Source organism: Gymnoscopelus microlampas (assembly GCF_963454915.1).
Source record: "Gymnoscopelus microlampas genome assembly, chromosome: 1".
In the NCBI taxonomy this organism is placed as follows: domain Eukaryota; kingdom Metazoa; phylum Chordata; class Actinopteri; order Myctophiformes; family Myctophidae; genus Gymnoscopelus; species Gymnoscopelus microlampas.
The window spans coordinates 60,295,909-60,313,296 of NC_139962.1; the positions used below are offsets into that span (position 1 = coordinate 60,295,909).

The window sequence follows — 17,388 nt, forward strand, 5'->3', positions numbered from 1 at the left end:
ATGGAACCAAATGGACCACTGTAGACCCACTGGTGTTTCCAGTGAGCCAACATGCACAATATCAGCACCCTGACTCTGTTTGATCAGAATGGAACAGAGCCTTCATTAGTATCATTGGTAACACCTGTGAATGTCTTCATAATATGTGTCAAAATTAGTCTGTGTTTCTCAACCTTTTTGATTATGAGGACCCCCAGTTTGATATGTTTGAAAATGTTTTGTGCCAGGGACCACCAGAAGAGAAGATTTATGTAAAAAAAAAAAAAAAAAAAAGAATCAAAATTATTCAGAATCTCCCAAACATTTTCAATATTTTTCAAATAATTTAAAACGATAGCAGATGTACAAGCTGTGAGCTTGTAGATCTGCTATTTTTGAATAGCCAACATGTAAATAGATAAAGTGGTTAAAATGATTGTGATGCTACGTTAACTACTTTTGCCGGGGACCCCCTGGAACCTCAACCTCAAAGGACCCCTGGGGGTCCTTTTAGAAACCTAGCATTAGACCATGGACCCCCGATTTGATACTTTTTTTAAAATATATATATTTCTGGAAAACCCCAATCTACACTGTAAAATCCTCAGTGTTAATTTAACTCTGAGAGTGTACAAATGGACCAAAAATGGACCCGTAATATAAAGGGTCCATTTGGTTCCAATTTGTACAGTTACAGGCCGGTAAGGGTCCGTTTGGACCCCTGGTGGTCCCCAGACCTGACATTGAGAATCAGTGAAATGAGTAAAAACCATAACTAATACTAGTAAATAAAACAATAGAGCTGGATGAATCAATGAATTGTTTGGTATTGTCTTATGCTGCATTCACACAGGCAGATACAATAGACACAAAGATACTGTACATCAGTGGTTCTCAAACTTTTTCATGTCAAGGACCCCCAAAATGTATATGTATTTGGCCACGGACCCCCATCTCAAAATATGTTGTTCCAGGGACCCCCTAGAAGCAAAGATTTGAGTTACAAATGTTCGCTTTGAAAAATGTACATTCAAAGGTTTGCAAAAATTGTCACGATTTTTCAAAAATAGCAGATCTCAGATCTCATAGCGCGGCACTCGGTGCCGCGCTATGAGCTTGTAGATCTGCTATTTTTGAATAGCCAAAGTATAAAAGGTTAAAGTGGTTAAAATTATCGTGATGCCATATTAACACATTTTGCTGGGGATCCCCTGGAACCCCCCCAAGGACCCCTGGGGTCGGACCCCCAGGGGTCCTTAAGTAAAAGTAGCAATACCACAATATAATAATACTCTGTTACAAATAAAAGGCCTGTGTTCAAAATGTTACTTGAGTAAAAGTACAAAAGTATTGGCATCAAAATATACTTTATAGAAGTACCAAAAGTAAAATTACTAATGTTTGAAAATAGCAGATCTACAAGCTCACAACGTGTCCCTTGTAGATCTGCTCATAGCACGGCACTCGGTGCCGTGCTATGAGCTTGTAGATCTGCTATTTTTGAACAGCCAAAGTATAAGATAATGGTTGAAAATTACAGATGATCTTAATAGATCTTAATAGGTTAATAAACAGAAAATACATTTTTTCGGGTGGATTGCCAATTTCACCGTCAGGAAAGAGACCCCATTCATCAGCTTTAATTCAGTATTTTTCCAGTTCCATTTTGTCTACTAATGTTTTTGTTTCATCACTTCCAATTTCACTTGTTTGTCCTCTACCCTGTGTCTCTCTAGTGATTGCATCAAATTGGTCTCTCGAACTTGAAAATGTATTTTCCGTTTACTAAAGAGCTGCAGAGACAGGCAGACCCCTGCTGCCGAACAAACACTCTATAGCAATGATTGCAGATTGTCAGAATATAGAGCTATTTAACACTTAAGCACATCTTGAATGAGATGCTGCCGCATGGAAAACAGCTACGCAGTCTCAGAGCCACACTGGCAACAGACTGCTAAAAAAGCTTCTTTCCCCGTTCAATCAGGCGTGAACTAGCCTGGGAAACCCATGCCTTTTTTTTTTTTGTTTCAAAAGAAAAAAAAAGCCTGGGGGAACATTGCAGGAACGGTGGTTTAGGAGTGTGAGTGAACCTTGTTATCTCCTAACCAATCAGAGTGCAGAGGGGCGTCGCTCTAAATTTGGCGAGCGTGTTCCGTGCACAGGCCGGGGGGGGGGGGGGAGGGTGCGGGAGGCGGGGACATAGATTGGTGAAGCAATAGGAAGCGGCGCTGGTACCGAGCGCAAGGCTTTGCACCGCCCTTCGAGACCTTCGATAGGGCTGGCTCCTCCAGTCTAGGCACAAACTGACAAGAACTAGAAGGAACCTGGACAAAAGGACCCCCCCCCCATCTTTTTTTGCACTCTCTTTCTTTTTAAAATGTTTTTACGGTTTTATTATATTATTGTTGTTGTTGTTATTATCCATGCTGCTGCATTGTCTGAAGGAAGACGAACAAAAATAAGTTTTACTCTTGTGTACCTGTCCTGTACACAAGATGTAACAATAAAGTACAACCGTAGAACCTTATTTCAACATATATATCGTCTCTGTCGGGTGGAAACCTCACATGTCCAAAACAGTTACTTTTCAGGATTCAAATTCAAAAGTAGCAGATCTACAAGCTCAAAGCGCGTCGCTTCGCGCCACGTTTTGATCAGTGTTGGAAAAAGTACTCACATTTTTTTCTCACTCACTTGCTCACAATGTGTCGCGGTGTGACGCATTGTGAGCTTGTAGATCGGCAATTTTCCAATGGCCGAAATGTACAGTATATAGGGCTGAAGTGGGTAATATTAATCCAAATCTACAAAGTAACTAATAACTAAAGTTTTCAAATACTTGTAGTGTAGTAGAAGTTCAATATTTGCCTCTGAGATGTCGTGGAGTAGAAGTAAAAGTACTGAAAATACTCCAGTAAAGCAAAAATACCTCAAAATTATACTTAAGTACAGTAGGCTACTTGAGTAAATATACTTAGTTACTTTACACCACGGCAGTTTTCTGCCCGTCAGCGTCGATTTGAAACAAATAAATGTATCCAGTACGTTTGTTCTATGGTACCATTTCAACACTGTTTCTCTGTCGTCCCTTCCAGCCCGTTCGACAAGGACGACCTCACCTCATCCAGCAGCACCGTGTCCAAGAGGCTGCTGTCCAATCAGAGCCCTCCGGACACGCCCTCCATGCGGGAGCAGGTGTTCTATGTGAGTCACGTGAACAGAGAATAGGCTCTATGAACGGGCAGCCAATAGTATCACTCCCTTCACAGGTGTTAGCAATGATACTAATGAAGGCTCTGTTCTATTTAGAATAGCACAGTGGTTCTCAAACTTTTTTTATTCCACGGCCATCATAACTCTTGAGAGTGTACATATGGATATTTGTACACTCTCAGAGTTACATGAGGGTCCCTGAACCACACTTTGAGACCCTCTGGGGTAGCAGAGTGTTTCCAGTGAGCCAACATGCACATTAACAGCACCCTGACTCTGTTTGACCAGAATGGAGCAGAACCTTCATTAGTATCATTGGCAACACCGGTGAATTTCTTCACACTATGGCTGCTGTGCATAGAGCCTATTATGCCCGCTCAGACCTCCCCTCCCCTCCCGTCCCTCTGGTTCAGGGGTTCTCAGACTTAGGACCTCATCTTTGGGGTCCTTGCACGTCATTTATAGTTTATTAACCCATTAAGACCATTGAGGCCAAAATGCATTCTAAATCGGTAGTTCTCAAACGTTTTCATGCCTAGGACCCCTCAAAATGACATGCATTTGGCCACGGACCCCCCATCTGAAAATGTTTTGTGCCAGGGACCATCCAGAAGAGAAGATTTGTGTTAAAATGTTAAAAATTATTCACACCTTCAAGATTTTTCAAAAATGTTCAAAAATAGCAGATGTACAAGCTTGCTGTGGGGCAGGCAGTGACGCACTGCAAACTTGTACATCTGCTATTTTTGAATAGCCAAAATCTAAAATGACACAGATGCTTTCCCGGTTTTAATGGGTTAAAAAGAAAAAAGAATCGGTGGACTTGAATAGGAATATTTATTAGAAAACACATTTGCAACGCTGTGATTCCTGCTGATACTGTGTCTTATCAGCAGAGTTTAAAGGTTACGGAAAAGTGTCTCTGTACACGTTTTAGATGTGCGACCCCACCTCCACCATAGTTTGAGAACCTCTGCTCTATAATAGTGACACACTAAAGCCTGCATTTATATGGCGCAGTATGACGTGTCGTATGTCAAACAGAACAGACCTACGGGCTAACTAAGGTCTGTTCTTTTTGACATCCGATAGGCTCGTGCGATGGTGTAGCGCTGTCACAATTACAAATTTAAGTTGACGATTAATTATCACTCAAATAATTGCGATTTAATTGTGTTTCCGTCGTTGAAAATGAATGGAACATTATGAATAAAAATGTAATTTCTGTTTGGCTTTTAGCTTTCGTATACAAAAGTTGCACAGGGCCGATATGACAAATAACACATATTTAATGACTTTATGCTTAAAAATAAACAATAGTGGAAATAGCCGATCTATAAGCTCAAAATGCGACGCGTTTTGAGCTTATAGATCTGCTATTTCCACTATTTTTTTTTTTTTTTTAAAGTATATGACTTTTTTTAACATGGAATTGATTATGACGATTCTGCAAAAATAATTGCGATTATATAAAATAATTGCAATTAGACGATGATGTAATAATTGTGACAGGCCTAGCGATGGTGTAGGGCTGGGCAATATATGGATATTATGTTTATATCGTAGTCTCTGAAGCAACTCTTCAGAGACTCAGGGTATTCCAACAATCGTCATGCAGTGTACACACACAAATGTACTTTAAAAGGTCTAAAAATATATATATTTGGGGATTTTCATTTCTGCTAAGCAGCAAGCTAACTAGGCTTCATCTGCTTTATTTTCTCAGCATTTTAATGCTGCTGGGAGGAACGATTAGAAAACGGTCTGCCTCGAGAGAGAGACTAACGATATTGTGATGTGAGACTAGATATTGTCTGGGATTTTGGGATATCATAATATCCTAAATCACAATTAAGTGTAGCGTCTGAGATTCGAACCCGGGTCTCCTGCGTGGGAAGGGACACTAAAAGGCAAACATCTTAACCACTAGCCTAAGAGGGGAGGGAATCCCCCTTTTGTCAGGGGAGATATTAAGCCTTTGGTCTTCAGGTTGAGGACCCAAGACCCTTTGAGCCACTGCTACTACTGTCTTTTCCTGGTTTTAAAGACTGCATTACAGGACAGTAATATTCGGAACTTACCTGGCTGTTCCAGCTGTTATGTTTACCCATTAAGACCTGGAACGCATCTGTGTCACTTTTAGATTTGAGCTCAAAAGCATTACTTTACACTTTAGCTATTCAAAAATAGCAGATATACAAGCTCATAGTGCGGCACCGAGTGCCGCGCTATGAGCTTGTTGATCTGCTATTTTTGAAAAATTGGGAAAATGTGTGCAAATCTTTGAATATGGCAAATCTTTTTTTAAAGCAAACATTTGTAACTCAAATCTTTGCTTCTGGGGAGTCCCTGGAACAACATATTTTGAGATGGGGGTCCGCGGTCAAATACATATACATTGTGGGGTCCTTGACATAAAAAAGTTTGAGAACCACTGACATAGTAACATACGTTTTTTTTTTTTTTTCAAAAAAAAATGTTCAGGTCTTAATGGGTTATTTATAAAGGCATTACTGGTGGTTATTTATCAAATGGCGTGAATGTTTTGTGAAAGTACCAATAGTCATCCCCACAATCTCATCACGATAACCAAGTATTTGGTCAAATCATTTGTGACATTTGCCCAGCCCCACCATGCAGTATGAATGAAGCGTAGTGTGTCGTATAGCCAAAGTATTCTCTTGTGTCGACACGTCGTCACCGATGGCTGTCATGGCTTTCATTTCACTGGCTTTGTTCTGTTTCAGCTGCTCGCCAACTGCTGTGTCTGTAGCGCTAGCACTGAGACTATTGGACGTGTGGCGTGTTGGGCGTGTGAGGCCATTAGACGAGTGGCGTGTTGGCCGTGTGCTTGTTGTTGCCCTCGATACGTAGACAGAGAGAGTAGCGGCAGATACGTGGACGAGAGTCCTAGCGCCGGCGTGTATGAACATAGCTGTGGTCCTTGTAGCTGTTTAATAGTGGTTGAGTAGAGAGGTCCCAACACTGTCCCCCCTCTAACCCCCCCCATTCCCCGCTGAAGAGCTCGTCGTCGTCGCCGCGCCGCGGCACATTCCGGCCGGCCAGGCAGCAGAGCTGGTCCCTGGTGGAGGCGCTCTGCGACACCTTGGCGCCCGACAGGAGATCGCCCGTGCGCCGCGACTTCGTCCGCCGCGCGGCGCCTGCCCCCCGACCGGCCCGTTCACAGTTGGTGTGTTGGTTGTATTTGTAAGCGTAGACGCAGTGATTCTCCCCAACCCTTCTTTCATTTCAAGGACCCCCAGTTTGATACGCATTTTAGGCCACAGAACCCCCATTAGACCCCCATAATCACCTCGTCTTTACAACACTTTCCCGAAAGTAGTTCTTAAACAAACCCTCTTAGTCCCATGGTTTCATAACAGGGCAACATAAAGACAACGCTCATTATGTTTAATGTAAATGTTTTGAATGAATGTAAATGAGTTTTAGCCTGTGTGTTCCTTTGTCCAAAGGCTCTTACAGCAAGCGTTTTTGACCACAGACAGTAGAACATGTTTTAATTCTATGCTATGGCAAATATATGCAGTAATATTTTGTCGTCTTGAGAGAGCGTTGTGTGGTGAAATCTGAATGTCTGAGTGCACTTTAGCTACACAAAATGGCACCGATGTAGCAGTATTATGCATGTGCATATCTTTGTTTCCTGGACATAATTATGTCATTTGCTCATTGAATGTATTGTCGCTGTCAAGTTGGGAACCTTGTATGTTCCCACTTGAAAGAGCTTGCTCCGTCCTTAGTCACAAGCTCTTAATACTTATTAATGTTAATACTTATAATTGGTTGAAAATGTAGGTGAAAATGTTCAAAGCTTTAAAAAACATTTTTTTTTAAAGTAACAAATATAGCAGATCTACAAGCTCTTTTTCACGGAGTTTCACGGCTTTGTCATACAACAAATTGTAAAATAGGACATTCATTTATGAAAAAACATAAAAGTAAATACAGTGTTTTTTTTGCCTGACAGTGACGATATGAAAAGAGTTATGATTGCATGAGAAAACCATCTTAGATTTGTGCGTTGGTCATTCAAAAACAGCAGATATGCAAGCTCACAGCGCGTCACTTCTGCTACTTGTACATCTGCAATTTTTTAAAACATTTTTGAGAAACCTTGAAAGTGTGTGAACTACTGATTTAGAAGGCATTTGTAGAATCGGCCTCAGGTCTTTAATATTTCATTTAACCCATTAAGACCTGGAACGCATCTGTTTAGATTTCTTTGGCTATTAAAATAGCAGATATACAAGCTCATAGCGCGGCACCGAGTGCCGCGCTACGAGCTTGTAGATCTGCTATTTTTTTTTTAAACGTGATTTTTTTGGTTGTTGCATTATATATATATATATAAATATATATCTTTTTTAGACCTCAGGTCTTCATATTTGAATCTAACATGTCCCTGTTCTCATGTGTGTCTGTGTCGCTCCGGTCAGTCTCTGCTCAAGAGACAGGGCGAGGCGGAGAACGGCACGGTCTGGTCCAACTCCTCCGAGTCCTCCGACGACTCGTCCAACAGCCCCGCCCTGGCGCACCACGCCCAGCGGCTGACGGCGGCGGCGGCGCCTCACGCCGCCACGCTACTACAACAACAACAGACCACGCCCCCCTCCACCGCCGCCGCCGCGCAGCAGCAGCAGCTGTCCTTCATCAGCCCCCGCGGCAGCAGCAACGACAACAACAACAAGTCCAGCAGCGCCTCCACGCCCTCCCTCTCGTCCAACCAGGAGGAGGACGAGCCGGTTTTCTGCGACGACGACGACAACGTTCCCAACGGCCACCCCCCGCGGAGCTCGTCGTCGTCCAACGGGCCGGCGGCGGTGGACTGTACTCTCGCCGACGACGCGGTCCGATCGGCGGGGCTTTCCGAGTCCTCGGAGAGCCTCGGCCGCTCCTATCCCGACGCGTCGGCCTCGGCGGTGGTGGTGGACGCGCCGCCCGAGTTCGGAGGCTCGGAAGCGAAGGCGTTATTACCGAAGGCCCGGGAAGGCGGCGGCGGCGGCGACGTCGACGATGATGGGACGTCCGAGTCTTCGGCCGTGCCGGCGGAGAAGCGCGACGCGGCGGGAGCGGACGGCGCCGCCGAGTCAGGATCGGCGGGCGAGGCGACGCAGGGGGAGGAGCGCTCTTCTACGGGTCAGCAGCAGCAGCACCACCACCAGTCCTCCTCCTCCGCCCAGGAGGCCAAACAACAGGGAGACCCGCTAACGGTAAGACCAAGTGTCTTATAACCAGGGGTTGCCAGATCTGCTTATTATAATTTCCCCGCAAAATTTTATTTGAAAATAGCCGATCTACAAGCTCACAACGCGTCGCGATGTGAGCTTGTAGATCGGCTATTTTCAAATAGCTGATGTAGATGTTAAAGTGCTCATGTGGCCCATAGTCGCTTCTTTTGGGCTGGTTTTCCTAGACCTGGTTGCTTGTTTCTCTCACAGAATTTGGCAACACTGCTTATAAACCCATTTAAGACCGGGAACGCATCTTCTGTGTGTCATTTTTTTTATTTCTTTGGCTATTCAAAAATAGCAGATCTACAAGGTTTAGTCTATATTACTGGTTCGACTAAGTACACAGCATTGAAGGGGTTAACCCTTTAAGTCCGGGAACGCATCTGTGTCATTTTTTGATATCTTTGGGCTAGTGAAAAATAGCAGATCTACAAGCTCATAGCGAGTGCCGCGCTATGAGCTTGTAGATCTGCTATTTCTTTTTAAATCGTGAAAATGTGTGCAAATCTTTGAATATGTATATATTTTCTGTAACAACATTTTTAAATGAAATCTTTGAGGTTTGCACAAATGTTCACAATTTTTCAAAAATTGCAGATCTACAAGCTATACAAGCTATGGGCTTGTATATCTGCCATTTTTGAATAGCCAAAGTAATCTTAAAATGACACAGATAGCGTTCCCGGTCTTAATGGGTTAACCCATTAAGATCTGGGACGCATCTGTGTCACTTTTTGATTTTGAGCTAAAAAAGCATTATTTTACACTTTGGCTATTCAAAAATAGCAGATCGTAGATCTGCTATTTTTGAAAAATAGTGAAAATGTGTGCAAATCTTTGAATATTATATTTTTTAAAGTAAACATTTTCAACTCAAATCTTTGCTTCTGGGGGGTCCCTGGAACAACAATATTTTGAGATGGGGGTCCGCGCCCAAATACATATCACTTTGGGGGTCCTTGACCTACTAAAAGTTTGAGAACCACTGATATAGAAACATACGTTTTTTTAAAGGTGTCATCATGCTGCCAAACTAAACAACGTGTTGTGTTTTGTCTACAGGTTTGTTGTCACAGTTCCAGCTTCAGTCAGGAGGTTGAGACGGCCCTGGAGAGCTTTGACTTCCTCAACTGTTCCGACCTGGACGATGAGGAGGAGGAAGAGGAGGAAGAGGAGGAGGAGAAGGAGGAGGAGTTACAAGGGGAAGACGACGTAAAGGAGGTGAAGGTGGATGCAGACGATGGTGAAGATGTTAAGAACATGGAGGAAGTGGATGTAAAGGCGGTGGAGGAACAGGAAGGCCTTGAGGAGACGTTCTACGCTGATGGGAGGTCAGTGTCATCTTTGTCACGTACTGTATATACATGCATAATAAAATATTATTATTATATATCGGTTGTTCTCCAACATTTTCATGTCAAGGACCCCCACATTGATATGTACATTCAATTTAACCACGGACCCCCATCTGAAAATGTTTTGTGCCAGAGGCCACCATGAGTTTAGTTTTTCAAGATTATATCAAATTTCTCGCAATTTTGTTCCAAGTTTCACAATTTTCCACAAAAATAGCCAATCTACCGTACAAGCTTGTCAATTTTCAAATTGCCGAAGTATAAAGAAGGGTTAAAGTGGTTAAACTGATTTTGATGTTATATTAACACATTTTGCTGGGGACGCAGCAAATGATTATCAACTAAAACAAAATAAAAACATTTCTAAAATTATTCTTTATTTTTTTGTTTTTTCCGTTTTTCCGTTCTTCACAAAGAACCAGGAGATAACATTTTCCAAAAAGTTGCTGCTCCATTCACTTCAATGTTAAAAAATAAACGGAGAAAAAAATACGATTTTTCCTATGTTTTACCATGTAAACTGCTGGGACTTTTTGAGTACTATTTTTGAAAAACCCTGGCAGTTTAAGAGTTAATATCATTATAATAATAATAATTATTATTATTATTATCATTATTTACGAGGGCGATGCTCAGTAGGTATCATTGTCAGAGTACTTAGTGCAGTATCCATTATCAGGCCAGTTTTACTGTATGCCACACACACACACACACACAGACTGATATTGATTATTGTCGTTATTATTATTACATGTGTGTTTTTGGTCTCTCACCAGTGATGAAGAGGAGGAGGGGGAGGAGTTAGAAATCTTCATGGAGCCACCAGAAGGCTTTCGCAATTCAGATGAAGACTGCTTCTCCCAGTCACCGGTAATTATACTATTTTTACCTATTACTTACAGTATCAATAACTGTTACACTATTACACTATTTAATACCAGTTAATTCAAGTATTAATACCTCTTAATTAATACCAGTTGAGATGAAAATGTGTATTTCTTTCCTGAGGGGGGAAAAAAAGGTTCAATAATGTAATGCTTTGTAAATGATGTTTTGTAAAGGGCTCCAGCATGGAGAATCTGACAGATCTGGGTGAGATTCACATCCCTGAGGACGAACAAGAGCACAGTGATGAACAGACAGAGGAACAACCTGGTGAGAAGTGTACCTAGTGTCCCTTATCCTTCAACCACTTAACCCGTTAAGACCATTAACCCATTGAGACCTGAAGCCGATTCTACATGTCTCCTGAATCTCAACAGTTTTCTGAAAAACGTATGTTTCTATATCAGTGGTGCTCAATCTTTTTCATGTCAAGGACCCCCAAAATTATATGTACTTGGCCGCGTACCCCCATCAAAATATGTTGTTCCAGGGACCCCCCAGAAGCAAAGATTTGAGTTAAAAGTGTTCGCTTTAAAAATATATATATTCAGAATATAGATCTACAAAAAAAACAAAAAAATCTACAAAAATAGCAGATCTACAAGCTCGTAGCGTGGCACTCGGTGCCGCGCTATGAGCTTGTATATCTGCTATTTTTGAATAGCCCAAAGTGTAAAATAATGCTTTTTAGCTCAAATCTAAACATGACACAGTTCCAGGTCTTAATGGGTTAAGAAGATTCTACAAATGTCCTCTAAATCAGTGGTTCTCAAACTTTTCTGTGCCAATGACCCCCCGAAATGATATGTATTTGGTCGCTGACCGCCCATCTGAAAATGTTGTGTGCCAGAGGGGACCACCCCAGAAAAGATTTGTGTTCAAAAATTGTATTAAAAAAAGACACTTTCAAGATTTTTCAAAATTCTTAGAAAAATAGATGTACATGCGCGAACCACTGTTCTAAATCCTAAGAGTTTTCTGAAAAGCTTATGTTGCTATGTACAGCTAAAATCTAAAATGATGCTTTCCCGGTTTTGATGGGTTAACCACTTGAACTTTAGCATCCCTATTCTGTGGGGGACTTTCACCAAAAATGGCGGATCTACACATCATGTTGTGACGCGTAGATCCGCTAATTTTGGCAAAGTCATTTGGTGTAGAGGGAAAAAGAGCGGTTCCGAGTACAGGTAAACCATACTGTATATACCTCATTGGCAGGGGTCTGCCAGGACTCCATGCTCTTCTCCTTTTTTTCCCCTTCACACAAAAAAATAGGAAATCTACGAGCTCACAACTTGCAAGGCGGAAGTGTTGTGCGCTCGTGGATCTATTTGTCAGAATGTTGGCCTATGATGACTAGAATAGTCAATAGGGACGCTAGGGTTCAAATCAAACTTTTTGTGCACGAGGCAACATCAAAGGGCAAGTAAAAACTCAAGGCACACCTGTATCCATGCGAAACAGCCTGTCTAACACACGTTATCACTCATATTACTCTGTGTAAACATAATTAAGTGATAACACATGTTATGGGATAACAATATAATTGTTAAATACATGAATATAAGTGATAACACGTGTTATCACTCTTATCGCTCTGTAAACGTAATTCAAGAATTGATTTGAAATGTAGCAAAATCACCTAAAAGCAGCACCAAAACCCATATGAACCCATATGTCGCCAGTTCAAATATGATTATTTTGAGGGGCCGCGGCCTGGAATGTTTGAGAACCAGTGCTTTAACTGATTGTTTATTGGTGGTTGTGTTTTTTTGTTTCTTTCAGAGGAGAAGACATCCCAGACTAAAGAGCCACATCCTTCTACCCCCACCAATCTGGCCACTACTGTCTTGTAACGCTATAGGGTTGGTCAGGGAGGAGGATGTATTCCTGTGGTTCGGAAGCAGGAAGTTACAGCACCTTCCTGGTTCTCTCTCTCAAAGTAAAGTCACTGGTGATTTTTTTGTTTGACGAAAATAAGCTCTGTGACGAGTAAGTCGTTGATCGGTTTTGTTCTGCAAGATAATCATCACAAATGATCACCCGTTTTATGATTTTTGAAGCTAAAATGCAATCGCCATGAGTCAAAAGCTAACGTCACGCTACGAACGAACGACGCAATGTTTGCATGACTTGAACGTCACCACCACAGAGGCTTGTGTTGTTCAGCGTGATGGCGTCCGTCGTTTCATTTAACCACTTGTTGGCAAACGCCTTTTTTAAGATCTTTAAAAAGCTTTCGAAATTCATGATGAGTGGGCTATTTTGCTAATGTATTTCATCTTGTAGAACAATACATGGTAATTCTTTAAGCGCCTGTTAACCACAGACCTTATTTCAGCCATTTAACCAAAAACCCATACATTTTGAGAGCGAGAGAGAGAACAAACTCTAGCGCATAAGCCTAATTCATACTCTGTAGAACTCGGCATGCCAAAAAACAACAGTTCTACAAGCTGACAACGCGACGCGTTATCAGCTCGTAGATGGAGTATGAATTAAGCATAACCATTAAGCTATCACCACTCCCCCCGAATCCCTATCCGCTCTTTACACTTTCATACGAAGATCTAAAGCCTTGGCGATCTTCTACTTCGTGCTCTGACAAGCAAGCTCTGCCATCTTTGGAGGAGATTGTGCCAACGTAGATCTGACCCGGAACGACGCGGTTTGGGGGCATTTCTGCATCTTTTCTTGTGACTGAGAACCTGTCGTAGCCTGTGTGTGTGTGTTGAAGGGGAACGCCGCTCAATTATTACCAAAACAAACGTCGTTCTGACGACGTTAACGAGACCCTCTAGTGTTCCAGGAAGTATTAATGAACATGAGCAATTCTCGAGGCTACGCGGCAACATCCTGAGTGTTAAATTTAACCACTTAAGCCCTATTTTATACCTTCAAGCGGTTTGAAGCGGTTAAAATAGCTGATCGACAAGCTCAAAAGCTTGTTTTGAGCTTGTAGATCAGCTATTTTCTCTATTTTAAACAGTTTTTCAAAGATTTTTTATTTTTTATTGTTTTTTGGCAATTTTCGCATGCCCAAAATAGGGACGCCAGGTTAACTTTGAAACTGCAAAAAGTGACCAATTTTCTTTTACACCCATTTTCTTTTAAAGACCCAGGTGATATTGTATTGAGTTGCCTATATCAATATTGGGTTTCTGTTACCTGCATTACTGAGGAATGATCCACTGATATTATTATAAGCTGTATCACCAGAGAAAACTGTGGTCCAAATGTTTACAATCAATACAAATGTAAAAACCCTGTTTGCAGTTTGACAATACATTTACACCGGCATGTTTACCTGTGTCCCACTACACCAGTCCCTCTGTCATGGGCTCAGTTGATCAATTTAAGGACAAAAACATTTCTTGAATTGGAAGGCAAATAAAGAATTCTGTCGAGAGTGGAGTGCAAGTGATGCCTCTATACTTTCTACATTGGACCTTAAAGCGCACTGACACTTTGGTAGAGGTTTGGCTTGTGTAGTTACCGTGCCATGATGTAAAATATATCTGCTTTACTATTTGATGGTCCGGATTTTCTTCTTAATTCAAGTAAAATCAACATGAAATTGACCCAAAAAAAGAAAAGAAAAACTAACAAAATGTTCTGGGTTTTGTGATTTGTGTTACATATTGGTATAATAAGCTTTTTTTGTTCTTGTTTATGTGCTAAAAGAGTGACTTTGACCCTGTTTCACTCACTGTGCAATGTAAGCCAATGAGGAATATTCTGGAATATGAATGAATATGAATCAAAGGAACAGAGCAACTACTGAAGATATCTCACTAATATAAGTTATATCATGGCTAGGTAACTACACTGCCCAAACCCCTACCAAAGTGTCTGTGTGCATTAAATTGATCTCCAGAGTGTCTTCTTCCAGAAAGTGCCTCAAGTGAAAAACAAAATGCAGGTTTGTAAATAGATGAATGAGATGAGAATGAACATGGGCAAAGTTGTTACAGTCATACAGTGTTTATTTTCGGAATAACTTACCGTGTGCACAAATAAGAGAATTATTTACTGTTTCGTATAAAGAAATGTATATGTTCTGAAATGTTACAAATTGAAATGTTTATGTTCAGAAAGTTTAAAACTTTATAATAAAGGTTTCTTTGGAATTCTTTCAGAGAATGGTTGTGTTTGTGAAGAAAACAATGCAATCTGTAGTGTTTGGGTTGTAATACACTTCCCCTGACACCCTCTAGTGGTGAAGTAATGTCATGATCCTTGGAAGCCCTACTAAGATGTCTGTTTCTGATTGGTTGGCCATGGTAATTACAACACAGCCAAAACACCTGTATTCATTCAATAGGCGCTATGCACATCAGCTATACTATCACTAAGTTCCTTCACAGGTGTTACCAATGATACTAATGAAGGCTTTTCATTTCCACGACCCCATAACTCTGAGAGTGTACAAATGGAACCAAACGGACCCTTGTACACTCTCAGAGTTACACACCCGCAAGGGGACATTTGGAAGCCCCTCAAGGAACCATGAGGGTCCCTGGACCCCCATTTTAGACCCACTGGTGTAACAGAGTGCTTCCAGTGAGTCAACATGCACGATATCAACACCCTGACTCTGTCTGACCAGAATGGAACAGAGCCTTCATTAGTATCATTGGCAACACCTGTGAATTTCTTCCCAATATGGCTGCTGTGCATAGAGCACAGATATTGTAAATAGGAGTTATTCATTTCATCATGCATCTTGCTAGCCAATCACAGCACTTCACACTGGGTGTGAAGATTATCAGCCTATGGGAGTGTTTTCCACAGCATGGTGTCACAGCGAAAGACACATTTTCACAACTGAAAAAAAAATTCACCACGGATGGGTCCTAAACCCTCTTATAGGAGCGGTTGCACCTCTACAAAAAAAAAGACAAAATCACATGTGCATAAGTATTCACACCCTTTGCTATGACACTCAAAGTTAAGCTGAGGTGCATCCTGTTTGCACTGATCATCCTTGAGATGTTTCTATAACTTGATTGGAGTCTGCCGATGGTAAATAAAATTGATCTGACACACGGAAGGCACACACATGTCTCTATCAGGTCCCACAGTTAACTGTGAATGTCGGAAAATAATCAAAAACATATGTTTTTATTTTGTCATTATGGGGTATAGTGTGGAGAATTTTGAGTAAAACAATTAATTTCATCAATTTTTGAATCTCAAGGCACTGTATGTATATATGTATGCACACACACACACACACACACACACACACACACAAAATATTTATTTTTATATATTTCCAGATGAATTCAGCCATGAGAAAGGACTGGGCAGGTTGTGAGGAGTACAAGAAGAAACATTGTGGAATTCCTGTCAGTTTTGCAGAATTTACTCAAGAATCAAGTCTCAAGGCTGGCCGGTGGTATAGGGGACTCGCCGTTGACAGGTGACTGGAGGTTGGGGAGTGGGTGACAGACTGAACTGAACTGTTTAAAATAAAAACATAGTTAGTGGTGAGTTATTTGCTGAAAAGGGGCAAGAATGATGCCCTGATCTCACCAGGAGTGATGGTAGTCTACCCAGAACTCCTTAGGTAGGGGGGGAAAGGACTTGTGGATTGCACAGTATGTACAAACAAATGGTTACTCTCATACTTTGCTATTCTGAACCTGAACAGAGTTATTTGCTTTTATCGTTGTGTATGTGTCATGCTGTCTGTGATATGGACCTTGAGTCTGAAATAAAGATTGAATTGAATTGAATTATTTGCATGTTACTTGAAATGAATAGCAGGTGAACAGAGAGGTGCAGCATGCCTATCCAGTATATGTTCAGTGACCACTGGTGTAATCTGTTTTATAGTTGATTCATAATATGCCCACTTTGCTAAGTCTACCAATGTAGCCTTACCTGAAAAAAAAAAGCCAAGTCTGCCTTGGGCCATGTTATCTGCTGAGATGTTGGTGAAGTATGCTACATTGTAACTGCACTGATGGAGTGGAATTGTGATACATTGCCATCCATAGTGGGGGTAGTGTTGTAAAATTGTAAAAAAAATGTCTCCTTTAAGAGGAGTCTGTGACAATAGGATTTGGTTGGGGTGAGAGAAGGATGCTGGGAGAGAGATGGGTTATTGTATGTTGTATGTATTGTGTATTATGTATGTATGTATGTTGTATGCATTTGTCTATTGTTTAAGTTGAGGAAGTGAAGTGAACTTGAAACGTGTTTGATGTTGCTGGAGTTATAATAAACTAACAGTGCCTGAAGAAAAGAGACCGTTCATTCACCATTGTGCAACAGGGAAATAGTAATAAAAGATACAAGTGGGTTCTACCCCAAAGTTAATAACCGACGCAAGTATTAATTTCGGCTGTGGAATTGAACTTGATTCAGTTCCCCCTTAGTCTGGAGACTAAGACAGGAAAGGTTACACTGGTTTTATATTTGCCAATGTTTTATATTTGTTCTGTATTATATTTAATCATTGATTTGAATCCCTTTGACTATTTGGAGTTTGGATTTTGTGTGTGAGCTGACTTTGAATATGTATACATTTGTGATTTTTTTTCTTTTTGTAAGTCCACACAAGTGTGTTTTGATTTGTTGTAAACAAAAGCCGAAAATAAACCATTCAATGAACAACTATTGTATTTTTTCTTTACAATACAGATCTTAGTTTAGTACATTTTAGATTAATAGAATATAGTTATTTTGAGGTTATA

The 17,388-nt window shown here is 41.1% G+C and overlaps 1 protein-coding gene across 2 annotated transcripts in view; it reads left to right on the top strand.

Annotated features, from left to right (window-relative positions):
- Nucleotides 1-14,827, top strand: part of LOC311045126 (uncharacterized protein) — a 36,734-nt gene extending 21,907 nt beyond the window's left edge. For both annotated transcript variants that reach the window (XM_084056935.1, XM_084056936.1), the window contains exons 12-17: nt 3,075-3,183; nt 7,650-8,423; nt 9,507-9,775; nt 10,576-10,669; nt 10,861-10,954; nt 12,470-14,827. In XM_084056935.1, coding sequence (XP_083913061.1) covers nt 3,075-3,183; nt 7,650-8,423; nt 9,507-9,775; nt 10,576-10,669; nt 10,861-10,954; nt 12,470-12,540 — 1,411 coding nt within the window. In that variant the 3' untranslated portion in view covers nt 12,541-14,827. The remainder of the gene's footprint in view (nt 1-3,074; nt 3,184-7,649; nt 8,424-9,506; nt 9,776-10,575; nt 10,670-10,860; nt 10,955-12,469) is intronic.
- The last annotated feature ends 2,561 nt before the right edge of the window (nt 14,828-17,388 follow it).